Raw genomic sequence first — 17,463 nt, 5'->3', positions numbered from 1 at the left:
GAGTGTGGGGAAGGAAAACAGGTCAGACATGACAATTAGGAAGGGGGAGGGGGAGATAGATAGATAGATAGATATGGGGAGAATGCTCTACTCACCAGGGACAAATTATATATCCTAAAGCCATGAACCCCAAAACCTACCACCTCCTGGCACACCCTACCTACCTACAGTTAACACACAGTTAATCCCTATTATGGTATTATTCCACTGATTGAGTGTAAGACTCTCATAACCCAATCATTTCACCTCTAAGCTTTCTTGCATTGTCTCATACATGAGCTTTTTGGGGACACCTCACATCCAAACCATAATAATTATTCTTTTGATAAAATTTGTTAAGAATTGAAAAATATAGGGCAAAGGGCCAAGGGAGAGTTATTTAGAATGGTAATGACTTGAAAATGCCATATTCACCTTCTAACAATAGAAGTTTTTTTAAAGATAGAGTGAGAGAGAGGGAGAGAGAGAATTTTTCAATATTTATTTTTTAGTTATTGGCGGACACAACATCTTTGTTTTGTATGTGGTGCTGAGGATTGAACCCGGGCCGCATGCATGCCAGGCGAGAGCGCTACCGCTTGAGCCACATCCCCAACCCCTAAAGAACTGCTTTAAATAAAAAGAAGTAATCCTCTGGAAGTGAAGGAGTGAGGACTGGCACATGGAGAGTTTCTGGAATGATTGATAGGAGTGGTGTTAAGTATTTGAATGATTACTGAGAGGAATAAAAGAAAATTTTAACCAATATCTAAATGAATTTGGTGCATAGCTAAGCTTAGTTTATATGAATTTGTAGTGAAAGAAAACAAATCTTTTAAAATTTAGTCCTAATGCTACATTTCAATTTTGAGATTCAAGAGTAACATATGAAATCAATGAATGATAAAGACAAAGATTTGAAAGTTCTATGCTAGAAATGGGGCCTACATGATTTTACCTTTATATGTCTAGCAATTTGTTTTTTCATTAACTTGCATTTTAGTATTATAACTTGAGTTGGAAATATTTGGAGAATAGTTTATAAACAGTTGATTGGCCAAACTTTGAATTCCTCAACCCATAGAAAATTTGCATATGAAGAGTATTTTTTTCTACTTTTTCTGTTTCGTTTGAGCATGTTTTTATTTTTGCCTAGATCGTTTTTATCTCCATCATCTCTTATTTATTCTTATGACAAAAATGGCACTGAACATTCTGAGCCTTTGTTAGCTCAGGTAAGTTTTAGGATTTTTTAATATTAATAAATATAAATGTCATACTGGGAAGTAAATTTTAAAAATAAATTTATCCACTTGTTTTACTTTATGTATTTTTGTTTTTCAGATGAATTGCAATTATAATGGATATGTTGCAGGTTTTATAAATTCTCTTGTGACACTCAACACTTGTTCAGGACTCAGGTTGTTGATAACTTAAAGATATTCAATTTGCCAGTCTTTGAATTACAAATTAATTCTTCATATATGTTTTCTCACTCTATAATCACCTTTATATTTCAATTCCCTAAGGATGAATCAGAATAACTAATAAAACCACATTGGGACCCTAGCAGCATTGCTCCCTGATGAGAGGCTTTGTTGATACTGAAAGGATCTGCTGCTTATTGACTTTGATGAGTCTGGAGTATAGGGAGTGTTGGTCTCTCCATAACTTTTTTAGTTTGCCCGAATTCTGTTTTTGTCCTTTTTAAATTTTTTTAAAAAAATCTAATTTGTTATATATGATAGCAGAATATATTACAATTCATATCACACATATAGAGCACAATTTTTCATATCTCTGGTTGTACACAAAGTATATTCACACCATTCATGTCTTCTTACATGTACTTAGGGTCATGATGTCCATCTCATTCCACCATCTTTTCTACCCCCATTCCCCCTCCCTTCCCCTCCCACCCCTTTGCCTTATCTAGAATTCGTCTAATCCTCCCATGCCCCCCCTCCCCAACCTCACTATGAATCATTCTCCTTATATCAGAGAAAACATTTGGCATTTGGTTTTTTCGGATTGGCTAAAACTTCACTTAGCATTATATTCTCTAACTCCATCCATTTACCTGCAAATGCCATGATTTTATTCTCTTTTATTGCTGAGTAATATTCCATTGTGTATATATGCTACATTTTCTTTATCCATTCATCTACTGAAGGGCATCTAGTTTGGTTCCACATTTTACCTATTGTGAATTGTGCTGCTATAAACATTGATGTGCCTGTATACTTCTCTAAGATTTCATCTCACTCCAGTCAGAATGGCAGCTATTAAGAATACAAACAACAATAAGTGTTGAGGAGGATGTTCGGGAAAAGGCACACTTATACATTGCTGGTGGAACTGCAAAATGGTGCCACCAATATGGAAAGCACTATGGAGATTCCTTGGAAAACTGGGAATAGAACCACCTTTTGACCCAGCTATCCCACTCCTCAGTCTATACCTATTTCTTAATTTTGTACAATAATTGCCAATTGTACAATGCCTTAGAACAATAGACAGTTTGGTTCTGCATGCAATCATTTTTAGACATGTAGTATCTTCAGTTCAGCACACATGAACATTGGGTATCAGAGGAGAGTTAGTGTTTCAGAGAAAAGGTACCCAAGACTAACAGACCCTGCAGATTTGCTCTGAAAATCTATACACTAGAAGGGGGTCGCTCACCTGTGTAAGAACTCAAATCCATGCCACTATTTGCTTTTGGTAAAATAATTAAATATATTTGTAACAGAAAGCAAAATACATTGTGATGTAGTAGTCTGTTTCTGATATGAAACCTCAAAGACCAAAGGGATAAAGTTGAAAAACAAAGGTGACATTGAAATCTTAAAAAAAAAAAATCAAAAAAACAAATCTGGCCAAAATTTCTCATTAGAAATATAGTTTTGGTAGAATCATTTCAGACTTTCTTTGAATTATTTTAACATTCAGGGGAATAATGCAATTCAAAGATGTTTCATATGGAATTGAACCAATTGATGCTCTATCAGGATTTATACACATGATTTATGAAGAAAAAAGTAATCAAATTAATATTCCTCACTCGGGAAAAAGAGTCATTTATGCTGAGTCTGATGAACCACTGCATGAAGGAAAAAAAGCAATACCTGTAAGTGTTAACTCTTTTATTTCCACTTATTTCATATAATTTTGTTAAGAAGTGCTTTCAGAGCTGAATTTGTGACTTGCAAATGTTATCATTATTTTACTTTTCATGAAGGACTTGAATGACTGTTAAAATTATTAGAGAATGAATTTGTGTTCATTGGTATGCTTGAAAAAAGGGAGATGTGAATATAGGACTGAAAACATTAATTTTCCTACATGGGCTTATACATAAGTAATATAAAATATGCTGTTTCCTCCATTATAGATAATTTAGATAAAAACATAAGTCTTTGTTTCAAGAGAATTCAAAATGGAAAATTTTAGTGATTTACATAAGGTACATGTAAAACAAAGTGATGAATTTTTCCTCCACAGAGACCTATAAACTTGCCACAAATAACACAATAGGCTGTAGTGAACTGCCACTGATGGTAAACTTTAGTAATTTTTTTTCTAAACTAAAAGTAGTTTCTTAAAAATTGGTAGTAGAAAATGTGCCCACATAGATGGTTAGTAGGATAATTATCACAAGGATAAGAAAAATAATTCTCTAGATTATAGACCTACATATTCATTTTAATTATTACAAAAGTAAGATACCTAGATATATAGCTTGGAAAGTCTAACTGAAAACTCTTGCTATCACAATACTTTTTGAACTGTAATCCTCTGAATAGTACATAAATTTTCTATTTGTAAACTGGGCCTGACATTATAGTTAGCAGTTACACATTATTACCTCTGGATATAATTTCAGTACAATGTAAAGTTTCATAAGTTTCTCAAGACTCATGTTGTGTGTTTTTCAGAAAAATGAATATTCCTCATCATTATTCCCTCGGTATCTTGAATTGCATATTGTTGTGGATAAAAATCTGGTATGTCCTATTTTATACATTATATTTTCAAATTATTTGACATTTATCTTTAAGTTCAGTGATACTGTGAAAAATTCCATCCATTTATTTTGCATTTTTAATTAATCCATTTAAAAAATTATATGTAAGCAGTTTTTGTTAATCTATTTTGTATATAGATAGAATCTGTTACTTTTGCAAGATAAGCATCTTATTTCCTGAAGCTTGTTGGCTACTTTTTTTTTTAGTTCTTTTTAGTTATACATGACAATAGGATTCATTTTGATGTAAGTATAAAAGCATGAAATATAATTTGTTCTGATTCAGTTCCCAGTGCTTCCCCTTTTCCTCCCCCCCTCCTTATTATGTTCCCTTCCCTTGTTTCTACTGATCTTTCTGTTATTTCTTATTGTTTTTTTTTTTTTTTTTTTTTTTTTTTTCGTACTGTGCATTGAACAGAGGGGGCACTCGACCACTGAGCCATATCCCCATCACTATTTTGTACTTTATTTGGAGACAGGTTCTCACTGAGTTTCTTAGCGCCTTGCTTTTGCTGAGGCTGGCTTTGAACTTGTGATCTTCCTGCCTCAGCCTCTGTAGTCTTAGGGCTCCCAGCACTATTTTTAAAAATAATTGGCTACTTTTCTTTTGTCAGAGGATTATACCCTCCAGGAACGGATATGTTACAACTCCCTCAAAACTCTCAACCCCTATCTAATAGTAATATTTAACTGCATTAGTCTAATTGGAAGGGAAGTCTACACAACAAATATGCCACTTATTTCAAGCAAAGGGAGAAAACAAGTTATCTGTTTTCTTCTTAGTTCTAGATATATTAAAGGAAAAGAAAAACAAATGAACAAAATTCTCATATTGAGAATTCATGACTATACTTCAAATCTTATATAAATTTAGATTTTGATTATATATTAATCCATGAGGTTACATTTTTCCAAGATTGGTAAGAACTGAGGGCGTCTGATGGAAGACAATTTTATTTTTTTCTTGAAAATAAAAGAATAATTTTTTTTTAAAAGTTGGTGCGTGACCTTGAGAGAAGCTGGCCAAGGAATCCCAGATGAATTTCTGGCCCATAACTGATGACATTGATGTTTAAAAAAATGCAGCTTTTAAGAAGGATACCTCATGATTCCTACAGATTAGTATCAGCAATATATGAACTCATAATCCATAAGGAAATAATTTACTTTGAAAAGTGGTTAGCAAAACCAAAAGCAATGGATTTAATTTTTTTTAGTACCAGGGTTTGAATCCAGAGGCATTTAACCACTGAGCCACATCACAAAGCCCTATTTTTATTTTTTATTTTGAGACAGAATCTTGCTAAGTAAGATTAGAGCCTTGCTAAATTGCTAAAACTTGCCTTGACTTATGATCCACCTATCTCAGCCTCTCATGCTTCTGGGATTACATGCGTGAACCACCATGCCCAGAAAAACAGTGGATTTAGATCCACAAAACAATCAGATATTAAAAATTGAAGATACAGCTTATCAAATCTTTTCTTTCCCTATCTCTCCTATCTCCCTATCAATCCACTTCCTCTATTTTACTGATGTCTGTTTTATTTCCATAGGATTCCCTCACTTTCTCTCCCTTAGATTGTTCTAGCTTTCACAAATGAGAGAAAACATTTGAGCTGGGATCCTGCCACAAGCCTATAATCCCAGCAGCTTGGGAGGCTGAGATGGGAGGATTTTCAGTTCAAAGCCAGCCTTAGCTATGGTGAGGCACTAAGCAACTCAGTGAGACCCTGTCTCTTAATAAAACACAAAATAGAGCTGGGGATGTGTCTCAGTGGTCGAGTGCCCCTGAGTTCAATCCCTGGTACCAAAAAAGAAAAAAATAGAAAGAAAAAGAAAACTTTTGGCCCTTGAGCTCTGGGTCTGACTTATTTCATTTAGCATAGTGTTCTTGAGTTTCATCCATTTACTAGAAGATGCCATACATTTCATTCTTTGTGACACAATAAAACTCCAATGTGTATATATGCACCACATTTTCTTTATTTTCTGTTGGTGACACAAGCCTCTGTGTGGTGTAGCTCATGGGCTTTTTATCTGTCCTCATTGATGAAGATGGAATGTCAGCTGTGGTTGTCTGAGCTCCCATGCAGGTTGTGTTGGGTGCTTGGTCAGGGCTAACACTCCCTGGGAGTGATGAGCTCTCAGCTCTGGCGCTTCCTATTCCCCTTGTCTGCTGTGATGGGGAGGGGGTTCAGTAACTTCCAGATAGTAGTTATCTCTGCAAGTTTCTTTTAGACTGATCATTGAGATATGCCATCTCGGAGGTATTCCTGCTGGTTTTATTTGTTGCTGTCTGAAGTGGGGAGAAGCTGTATTGATTTAATTTCTTCTAGGGAGGCTGGCTAGCTGTGGTCACTGCAAAATGGTTGCCGTGCCCAGCATAGCTTTCAGAACCCAATTTGAGTTAAGCTGCTTGATCTTCTTCACTGTGTTTGCTTATCCTATCATGTTTTAACTTGGTCTGCTTTTCTTTTGAACTGTCATTAAGGGAGTTAGCTTATGTGCTTTTCGTCTTCCTCTTTCTTTTTTTGTTACTCCTTTTATCTGATCCCAACCTGGTCCAGATTCAGGGTTCAGGAATTTTGTTCTTATTTTCTTCCCTGGTAACCAGACTTCAAGTCTCAAACTGTCCAGTCATAACCCCACTAGGTAGTTGTTCTTTCACTGCTTCCTTTCTGGACTGTGAGGGGTTGGGGTTTGCTACTTAGATCTGCTCTGCCATCTTCCTCAATTCTTAAAAAACAAACAAAAAACAACTCCACCCTTTCTTGTAATCAAGTGGGGTTGAGGGTCATCAGTAGAATCCCTCTTGTTTCTGTGTACTGGCCTTTCCTGGATGCTCGGTTGGTCTAGCCCAAGGTGGTTTGGCCTCTCCCTAAATACTCAGTCTTCACCAAGGAACCCAGAATTGAAGTGAAATGAAGAGTCAGACAGCACTGTGACTGTGGAGTTGTGGGAAATGAGTCTAAGATTTAAATCCTGGGTGCAGTCAAAGTGCAAGAGCAGGAGCTAAGAGAAATGGAGAGGTTCCACGGAAGGTGGGGGAAAGATAGGCAGCTGCCCAGCTTCTGGAACAGGATTCCTACAGGATCTCCAGCTCTGTGGTCCATGGTCAGTTGTTTTTGCAACTTGTCCAGCCCAAGCCCAGGTTTGTCCCAACTCTGTAGTTGATGTGTTGTTCAAAATGAATTGGGGGAGGGGACCTAGAAAGGGTAGTCTGTGCCTACAAACCTCTCCCTGGAGAAAGGGTAGCCCAAATACCTCACCCACAATCATTGTCTTGTGGTCAGGAACTGAGGAACTCTAGCCCCAAGCTCCTGTGTTATGCTTATGGCCAGGAATGTGGCAATTTTGTGTCACACACTGAAGTCCATGGCCTGCTGAGACCAGCTCAGCATTGGTTATGTCCAAAGTCCATATTGCTATGGTTCTTACTGCTGAGGTATTATAGTGGCCTAAGACCACTATAATTGGCCACATGTGATGCCAACCATAATAGCCATAGTTAACCATAACCATGTGTTAGTATGTTTATAGTATGTGTTCTCTTACTGCAGTGGATTTATGCTAGAAAGTATTATCAAAAAGATTATTATTATTATTATTATTATTATTAATATTATCAAAAGATTCATGTCTTTTTGGAATTAAGCTTCTTAATAACCTATGATCAGAGAAAAGAGTAGAAACTAGAAAAAATATGTGTCCAGTATTAATATCAATTTCATAAACTCAGTTAAAGCCTTCATTGGCCATTAAGTGAATACTGGGAAAATAGGAATAGTGAGGATAAATAATCAAGACATTTATGTCAAGACAGTAGAAATAAAAGAAAAAGTTAAACCAAAAGAAAGTAGAACACAGGAAATAAGGTTAGGGAGCACAAGTTATGGATATAGAAAAAAGAGAAATCATTTGAAATCTGAAGTTTGGTACAGTAGAAAACTAATAAAATTGATAAACCAATGGTGAGATTAGTCAAGAAATTTATCCTTTTCTATTAAAAAAATATAAGAAATAAAAATGGGAAAATGAGTACAAATCCTATAGTCTATAAAGAATGTCAAGGGTTATGATAAGCATTTCTTTTTTGGTGGGGAAAACTTGAAGATTTAGATATGATGAGAAGAGTCCTTGAAAATTACAGTTTACAAGGGCTGATAGTGAGACAGGATCTCACTGAGTTGTTTAGCACCTTGCTTTGGTGAGGTTGGCTTTGAACTTGTGATCCTCGTGCCTCAATCTCTGGAGCCGCTGGGATTACAGGTGTGCATCACTGCGCCTTGCTGTTCTCTCACTTTTATTATACTAAAACCAGACACTGTTGTCTCTTACCTGGCTTCCTCATCTTCTTGTGAAGCTAGATTGGTACATGAATAGCTGTTTGAATTCATATCTCTATGAGAATGTAATAGACCTAGCACCTTGGTTACCATCTTGTTCCCAAAGTTAAGAGCATTGAACATTGCTACAATTATGTTATTGAATTTTTTTTTGTTATTAATGATGTATCATTATTTTCTAGATTACAGTTGGAAGGGATGTGATATATTAATTACATCCACCAGTTTTTAAAAAAAATTTTATTGGTGCATTATACATAATAGAGGAATTCACTGTGTTGTATTATAAGTGAACATAAACATAAACTCATTTTTAAAAATAACTTATCTTTTTCAGTTTGATTATATGGGCTCTGACGTAAAGACTGTAACACAGAAGGTCATTCATGTCATTGGCCTTGTTAACACTGTAAGTTTTAAAAAATTGTTTCATTTATATATTTTTTAAAAATATAGGTAATATGAATTAATGTGTATAGTAGCTTGCTGTGCCCTTGAAGACTTTCTGTAACCAAAATATCATATTAAATATGCTTTTATAAAAGTTCAATTGAATGTTCAAATTTACTTAAAATTTCTCATTTTATCTTTGACCCATAGATGCTTGCTCAGTTAAAACTGACTATCATACTATCTTCTATTGAAATCTGGTCATATAAAAACAAAATTTCTACTGTAGGAGCTCTTGAGAATGTGTTATTTAGATTTTTGAATTGGAAACATGACAACTTTAAATTTCATAATAACATTTCATATTTATTTGCGTAAGTACAGTGTTTTACATTTCATAATACTAAAGGGATAATCCAAGGTTACCTTATATGTTAATAAGGAAAATAAGCATGTTTCACATATATATGTTGTTCTACTAATTTGATGGATGTCATGGGATATGAAAAAACATAAGCTAAAGTCCTTGTCATCAAGTTAATATGAGATAAACTTAAAATTTTTATTGAAATATATGAAACTACCAAATGTACAATATTTGTAAAGTACTGTAATGAACACTTGAAATTTTGATGAGAAGGGAGACTGCATGTTATTACTGCCACAATAAAATTAAAAAACTGAGCAATAATGAAAAAGTAAAATCAAATAAAAGGAAATGAAATAACTAAAAGAGCTTAAGCACGAGCGATACAATTTCTTTGATTTCCTTTGGCTTATAAACTTTTACTCCCTGTTATATCTCTCCATTCTTGTCACTTATCTAATTAATTCTTATATTTTTATTTTCTAATGAAATGAATATATTAAATTATCATACTATCTAGGCTCTAATGTAAAAAATATCTATTCATCTTTAGTGACTAAGTTACAAATTAGGTCAGAGAAAATTGAATTTTTAGGCTGCAAGTATAAAGTGAACCAGAATGAAAACTATAACATTAGTGCAATGACATTTTGCATAAATTATTAAGTCTCATCCTTTATATTTCTAGATGTTTCAAAATTGATATATTGAAATGTTCTTAATGTTGAAACTTGGAAAAAAACTTTATTAAGCGTAATTGAGGGTAGCATGTTGTTTGACAACAGTAAATATTCAACAATATTTGCTATTATCTTTAGTAATACTACTTTAAATACACTTATGAGTAAACTTATTGTTTTTTAGCTTTGTGAAACATTCTGCCTCTGTAGGTATTACATTTCCAGGAAAAGTATGTGAAAATAATTTTGATGCAGGAATTGCTCTGGTATGTAATCATTATCTAATTTGCTTCCACTATTTTTATGTTCAAAATTTCCTAAGTATTTTAAATCATGAATAAATATATTGCTAATATTTTACAAATTCTTGTATAGCTTTTATATTAGTACTTGGGAACACTAAGATTAAACTTTAAACATAGCTTTAAAAAGATAATATTGGATAGTCCGTCTGCTCCTCAATATCAGATTTTTTTTTTTTTTAAAAAAAAGCATATTTGGTCTTCGTAAGTCAAATTTTCAAATTTTAACTTTTTGAACATTGGTATGCTAGTCCTCAATATTAATTATATAACCACTGCAATTTTAGGTTCATCCTTTAGTTTTGATTTTCTAGTTTAATTATTGGTATACATTATATACTATTTATTTTAAAAATTAGTATTTTTAATAGGTAATTAGTATATTATTGCATTATGTTTGGGAGGAGCAGAATGTTGTACTAAAGATCTACTATTGAATATTACTATTTTGTGAGGTTATGTTTTACTATGTTTATAGAATAATCTGACACTTCCTAGACACTTGTTTTTATTTCTCCATCTTTGCTTTTGTTTATCTCTCAACCAGTATTTGAGAAGTAACCATCAGCACTTGTTTGGATTATTGGTGCCATTGAAAATAATGTTTTTAATTTTTTTTTGAGGTCTGATTTCTAAAAATTTGTTGTTATTAGTTATGCATGATAGTAGAATGTATTTTGACATGTCATACATGCATGGAATATAACTTCCCATTCTTGTGATTGTACTTGATGAGAGGTTACACTGGTTGTGTATTCATATATGAACATAGGACAGCTAGGTTAGATTCATTCTACTGTGTTTCTCATTTTGACCCCCCTTAATTCCTCCTATTTCCCCCATCCAATTCAGTGAACTGATACTCCTACCTCTCACCACCTATTGTGAGTCAGCATTCTCATATCAGAGAGAATATTTGGCTTTTGGCATTTGGGGATTGGTTTACATCACTTAGCATGATAATCTTCATTTCCATCCATTTATCAGCAAATGCCATAATTTCATTCTTCTTTGTGGCTGAGTAATGTTCCATTGTATATATGTACCACATTTTCCTTATCCATTCATCTGTTCACATCTGTTCAAGGAACCTAGGTTGATTCCATAGCTTGGCTATTGTGAATTGAGCTGCTATAAACATTGATGTGGTTGCACCACTGTAGTATACTGTTTTTAAGTCCTTTGGATATAAACTGAGGAGTGGGATAGCTGGGTCAAATTGTGGTTCCATTCCAGGTTTTGTGAGGAATCTCCAAACTGCTTTCCATATTGGCTGCACAATTTTGCAGTCCCACCACCAATGTATGAGTGCACCTTTTCCCCACATCCTCACCAATATTGATTGTTACTTGTATTTTTTCTTTGAGTGACAAATTTATTATTTTAATTAGGTATATATGACAACAGAATGCATTTTGATTCATTATACACAAATGCAGCACAACTTTTCATTTTTCTGGTTGTATAAGATGTAGTGTCCTACCATATGTGCAGTCATACATGTACCTAGGGTAATAACGTTCATCTCATTCCACCAACGTTCCTGCCCCCATGCAAGCTCCCCAACCCTCCCCTTTGACTAACCACAGTTCCTCCATTTTCCAATGCCCCCCGCCTGCCATTATGGATCAGCATCCACTTATCAGAGAGAACATTTGGCCTTTGGTTGTTTGCATTGGCTAACTTCACTTAGCATGATATTCTCCAACTCCATCCACTTACCTGCACATGCCATAATTTTATTCTCTTTTAATGCTGAGTGATATTCCATTGAGTATATACACCACAGTTTCTTTATCCATTCATAAATTGAAGGGCACATAGGTTGCTTCGATGGTTTAGCTATTGTGAATTGAGCTCCTATAAATGTTGGTTTGGTTACTATAGTGTGCTGATTTTAAGTACCTTGGTTGTAGAGATGGGAGAGGTTAGCTGCTTCAAATGGTGGTTCCATTCCAAGTTTTCTAAGGAATCTCCATACTGCTTTCCAGATTGATTGCACCAAATTGCAATCATATATGCATATAGGGTAATAATGTCCAATTTATTCTATTATCATTCTTATCTCTGCTCCCTTTATTCCCCACTGTCTAGTCTAAAATACCTCTATTCTATCCACCCCCATACCATTGTGCATCTGCATATCAGAGAAAACATTCGGTCTTTGGTTATTTGGCCTGGCTTATTTCACTTAGCATATATTCTCCAGTTCCATCCATTTTCTGGCAAATGCCATAATTTCATTCTTTTTAAAGGTTGAGTACTATTCCATTGTGTATACCTCTGAGTTCTTGATTATTTCTTTTGCTGTGAAGAAGCATTTTAGTTTTATAAGAGCTTATTTATTAATTCTCAATTTTTCTTCTTGTGCCTTAGGAGTCTTGTTGAGGAATTCGGTTCCTAAGCTGACATGATGGAGATTTGGGCCTACTTTTTCTTTTATTATGTGTAGTTTTTCTAGGTCCTTGATCCACTTTGAGAAGAGTTTTGTTCACTGTGAGAAATAGGGTTCTAATTTTATTTTATTACCCAAGGATTTCTAGTTTCCCCAGCACCATTTGTTGAAAATCTATCTTTTCTCCAATGCATATTTATGGCACTTTTGTCTAGTATGAGATAACTGTATTTATGTGGTTCTGTCTGTATGTCTTATCTTCTATACCAGTGTATAATTTAAAGTCTGGTATTTTGATGCTTCCTGCTTTACTTGCTGAAGATTGCTTTGGCTATTCTGGGTCTCTTATATTCCAAATGAATTTCATGACTGCTTTTTCTGTTTCTCTGAAGAATGTCATCAGAACCTCAATAGTAATTGCATTAAATGTATATAGATAGTTCTTTTGGTAGCATGGCCATTTTTACAATATTAATTTTGCCTATTCAGAATCATGGGAGATCTTTCCATCTTCTAAGGTCTTCTTGGATTTTTTTCTTTAGTGTTCTGTAGTTTTTATTGTAGAGGTTTTTCACCTCTTTTGTTAGATTGATTCCCAAATATTTTATTTTCTTTGTGGCTATTGCGAATGGGATAATTTTCCATCAGTTGATTCATCACTGGTATATTGGAATGGAATGATTTATGAGTGTTAATTTTATATCCTGATACATTGCTGAATTCATTTATGAGTTCTAGAAGTTTTCTGGTGGAGATTTATGGTCTTCTAAATGTAGGGAATTATATAGTCAGCAAATAAGGATAATTTGAGTTTTTCTTTTCCTCTTTCTTCTAATTGCTCTGGTAGGTTTTTCAGTACTGTGTAGAACAGAAGTGGTGAAAGAGGGTCTCCCTGTCTTGTTCCAGTTTGCAGAGGAAATTCTTCCAATTTTTCTCCTTCTAGAATGGTGTTTGCCTTGGGTTTATTATATATAGCTTTTATTATGTTGATGTGTGGTCGTATCATCCCTAATTTTTCTGGTGTTTTGGTCATGAACGGATGCTGTAGTTTGTCAAATGCTTTTCTTGCATCTATTTATAGAATCATGAAATTCTTGTCATTAAGTCTATTGATGTTTACATTTATTGACTTCTGTATGTTGCACCAACCTTGCATGCTTGAGATGAACCCCATTTGAGTATGGTGCACTATCTTCTTAATATATTTCTGTATGCAATTTGCCAGTATTTTATTAAGAATTTTTTGTATCTATGTTCATTGGGGATATTGGTCTGAAGTTTTCTTTCCTGATGCATCTTTGTCTGGTTTTGGTATCATGGTGATCAAATTAATTTGGAAGTGTTCCTTCCTTTTCCGTTTCATGGAATAATTTGAGTAGGATTGGGGGTAGTTCTATTTAAAGTTCAGATAGAACTCAGGTGAGAATCCCTCTGGTCCTAGGCTTTTGTTTGCTGGTAGGCTTTGATGACATGTTCAATTTCTTTGCTTAAAATTGATCTGTTTAAATTTTCTATGTCCTCCTGATTCAATTTGTGTAGGTCATATGTCTCTAAAAATTTGTTAATGTCTTCCAAGATTTTCTAATTTATTAGAGTATACATTTTCAAAATAGTCTGATTATTTTTGTTATTTCAGTGGTGTCTTTTTCATTATAAATTTCAGTAAGTTTTCTCTCACATTATTAGGTTGGTTAAGGTTTTACCAATTTTATTTATTTTTTCAAAGATATAACATTTTGTTTCATTAATTTTTTGTTTTAGTTTCTTTATTTCTCCTCTGATTTTCATTATTTGCTGTCTTCTGCTGCTTTGGGTGTTGATTAGTTCTACTTTTTCTAGGACTTTGAGATATAATGTTAGGTTATTTATTTGGTGACTTTCTATTCTTTTAGTGAATGAGCTCAATACAATGAACTTTCCTCTTAGACCTGCCTTCATAGTATCCCAGAGATTTTGATATACTGTATCACTATTTTCATTTATAGTTAAGTAAAATTTCATCCCTGATTTCTTCTGCTATTCATTGGTCATTCAATATGGTATTATTTTGTCTCCAAGTATTGGAGTAGGTTCTATTGTTTATTTTATTGTTGGTTTCAGATTTCAATCCATATGACCTGATAATAATGAAGGTATTCTCTCTCTCTCTCTCTCTCTCTCTCTCTCTCTCTCTCTCTCTCTCTCTCTCTCTCCCTCTCTCCCTCCCTCCCTCCCTCCCTCTCTCTCTCTCTCTTTTTTTCAGTGTACTTGCTAAGAGTTTCTTTGTGGCCTAAGATATGGTCTATTTTATGGAGATCCATTTGTTACTTAGATGGTTTTCAGTCACTGATGGATTAAATTTTCTATATGTATCTGTTATGTTGTGTCTAAATTATTAATTGTATTTTGGGGTTCTATAGCTTCTTTTTTTGTTTGTTTTTCTTTAGAGAATCTATCCACTGGTGATGGAGTTTTGTTAAAGTCATCCAGTTTTACTGTGTTGTTGTCTATTTGATTCTTGAAATTGAGAACAGTTTGTTTGATGTATGTAGAATCTCCATTGTTCGGGGCATAAATATTTACAATTGTTATGTCTGGTTGATGTATAATTCCCTGAAGCAGTATAAAATGTCTTTCTTTGTCTCTTCTGTTTAACTTTGGCTTGAAGTCCACTTTATCTGATATGAGGATAATAAATCCTGTTTGTTTACAAAATCCATGTGAATGATATGTTTTTCCCATCATTTTAGCTTCAGTCTGGATGTCATTATCTATGGAGATGAGTCTTATGGAGACAGCATATTGTTGCATCTCATTTTTTAATCCAATCTTCTAGCCTATGTCTTTTGATTGATGTGTTTGGGCCATTTATATTCAATATTTTTATTGAGAAATGATTTTTATTCTATGTCATTTTGAGTTATTTTTGGTTTTTTAGTTTGAATTAGTTTCTTCTTTGATTGACTATTCTTCTAGTTGTACTTCCTCCCTTTGGTGGTTTTCACTTTTATGTTTCATTTCTTCATGTAATATTTTATTAGGTATGTTTTGTAATGCAGGCTTTCTAGTTGTGAATTCTTTTAACTTTTGTTTATCACAGAAGGTTTTTATTGCTTCATCAATTCTGTAGCTTAATTTTGCTTAGTGTAATATTCTTGGCTGGCATTCATTTTCATTCAGAGATTGGGTATATGTTATTCCAAGACGACCTCTTAGATTTGAGGTCTTGGAATAATATATACTGATTTCATTCCTTATACCATCTGTTACTTAGCAGATCAGGTTAACTATGAACATTCTAAAAACCTTTCTTTGACATTTCTTTCAGTGTGGTGTCAGTGGATTCTGTTATTAGAGCATCTTGATTTGTTTGGGATGATTTGTTCTTTTGCTTTTTCATGTTGTTTGTGTGTCTACCCATCTATGAATGTGGACTTGACATAGTAGTGTTTCTGCCTTGTGGACTTATAGTGTCCCTGATAGTTTCCAGTACCTCACCATTTAGGGTGGGTACAAATAATATCAACAACCAATGCAAACAATATACAGCATTAAACCAAATAGCTCCTGCTATGACATCTACAATGTTAATTGTCACAATGAACAGAAATAACATGATCAGTTATTGCCTACAATAAAACAGTAAGTTTGCAAAAGAGTTTACAATTTCAAATGGTGGATAGGGAGACAGTAGAAGTGATGTAGGTTGTAATGTTTATGAGGAAGAAGGAGAGAAGATAGAAGTAAAGAATTAAAGCTAGAATGAAAGAAAGAATAGTAGAGATTGTTAGCAGAAAAAAGAAAGAAAGAGAATGAAGGGAAACAGATTAGTGAGAGAAAAAATATACATAAGGTGAAAATTTTAAAAATTAAAAATAAAAATAAAATAATCAATCATCTTTGTCTTCAAAATACTGGTCAATGAAAAATAACTGGCTTCAAATAGGTAGAAATGAGAAAAAACAAATATGCATATGTATGAAGGTCCATGAATCATTAAGATCATAATTAAACAGAGGAAAAAAAAAAGGAAAAAAAGGATCTCAATGAAAAATTAAAGAATTTTTGTTTTTGGAGCTCAGAATATTATCAGCTTCCCTTCTCAACAGTGTTACACGGGCTTGTCTGGAATTTGAAGCTTGCCTCCACCCTTGGGGGCAGGGGTTGCTGGAGTGAGAGAGGTAATCTCATAGGGGAAACTCCTGGAGGTGGTTTAGGCCTAGGTAGGCTCCAGGCACTTTGATTAATGCCAGTTGGTCTGGAGATTTTAAATCAGTGCACCTCTAGGGCCCAGAAATTGCTGGTCCACACTGGAAGACTGCACCATAGGGATCTCCCCTAAGTTCCACTCATGTGGTGAACGAGTGAATTCTTAGGCCACTCTGTCATCTGTGGATCTCATGTTTCTTGGTCTCTGGTTCAGTCTGCAAACTCAATTTCTTCTGTCCCTGCTCTTTCAAATTCCCAGCCAGGCATGCCTCTCCCAGCCATTCCTGCAAGCAGCCATATTGGAGTGGAAGGGCAAAAGCAGGTGGGTTTCCACAACCAGTATTCTATGTAAACCCCTTTCCATGTTTGATTTTTCTCCTGGTTACATAAGTACACTGTATGTCTTGCAGTGTGATTTTGCCAGGCTTGTATTTGAGACCGAACTCAGGTTTGCTAGGAATTGGCTCCCCTAGTTGCCGGCCCCAATTCCTTGGCTGCAAAATGGTTCTTTCCTGTGACCTCTGCACACGGTTGGGAGAGATGCAGGTTCTTTCCTGCACAAATATATTGTGCATCATGCCTTTCAGTTCAATTGGGCTGTGTCTTTGACCCTAAACTCTTCATATCCAGACATGATTCGGGCTTCCTAAAAATGTGGATTCCTTTAATTCTCCCTTATCCCCTCACTTTGCTTGTGGAGGGACTGCTCTGGCTATTGCTTCCCACTGTGGCAGTGGAGGTGGCACTGGAAGTTTCTTCCTTATTTAATTATATCCAACTTCCAGA

General features: G+C 34.5%; 1 protein-coding gene across 3 annotated transcripts; it reads left to right on the top strand.

The window, feature by feature from the left end:
• The first annotated feature begins 46 nt into the window (after positions 1–46).
• On the top strand, positions 47–17,415 carry LOC124081164 (disintegrin and metalloproteinase domain-containing protein 5). 3 transcript variants are annotated; one of them, XM_046427338.2, is made up of 8 exons: positions 47–1,214; positions 1,324–1,400; positions 2,932–3,109; positions 3,918–3,986; positions 8,693–8,764; positions 8,956–9,119; positions 9,977–10,058; positions 16,937–17,415. In XM_046427338.2, the coding sequence occupies exons 1-8, from the start codon at positions 1,116–1,118 to the stop codon at positions 17,027–17,029; spliced, it is 834 nt and encodes a 277-aa protein (XP_046283294.1). In that variant the 5' UTR covers positions 47–1,115; the 3' UTR covers positions 17,030–17,415. The 3 variants fall into 3 exon arrangements, with proteins under 3 accessions (XP_046283294.1, XP_058429586.1, XP_046283295.1); XM_046427339.2 differs by having other exon boundaries at positions 50–1,214; positions 14,732–17,415; XM_058573603.1 differs by lacking the exon at positions 16,937–17,415 and having other exon boundaries at positions 49–1,214; positions 10,003–14,667.
• Positions 17,416–17,463: the final 48 nt, after the last annotated feature.

The sequence above is a fragment of the Marmota monax genome, unplaced genomic scaffold, assembly GCF_021218885.2.
Source record: "Marmota monax isolate L192 unplaced genomic scaffold, Marmota_monax_Labrador192_F-V1.1 WCK01_AAM20220418_F8-fsc02326, whole genome shotgun sequence".
Lineage (NCBI taxonomy): Eukaryota > Metazoa > Chordata > Mammalia > Rodentia > Sciuridae > Marmota > Marmota monax.
Note: the sequence above shows the minus strand (reverse complement) of the source record. Positions and strands in the feature narration are given on the sequence as shown.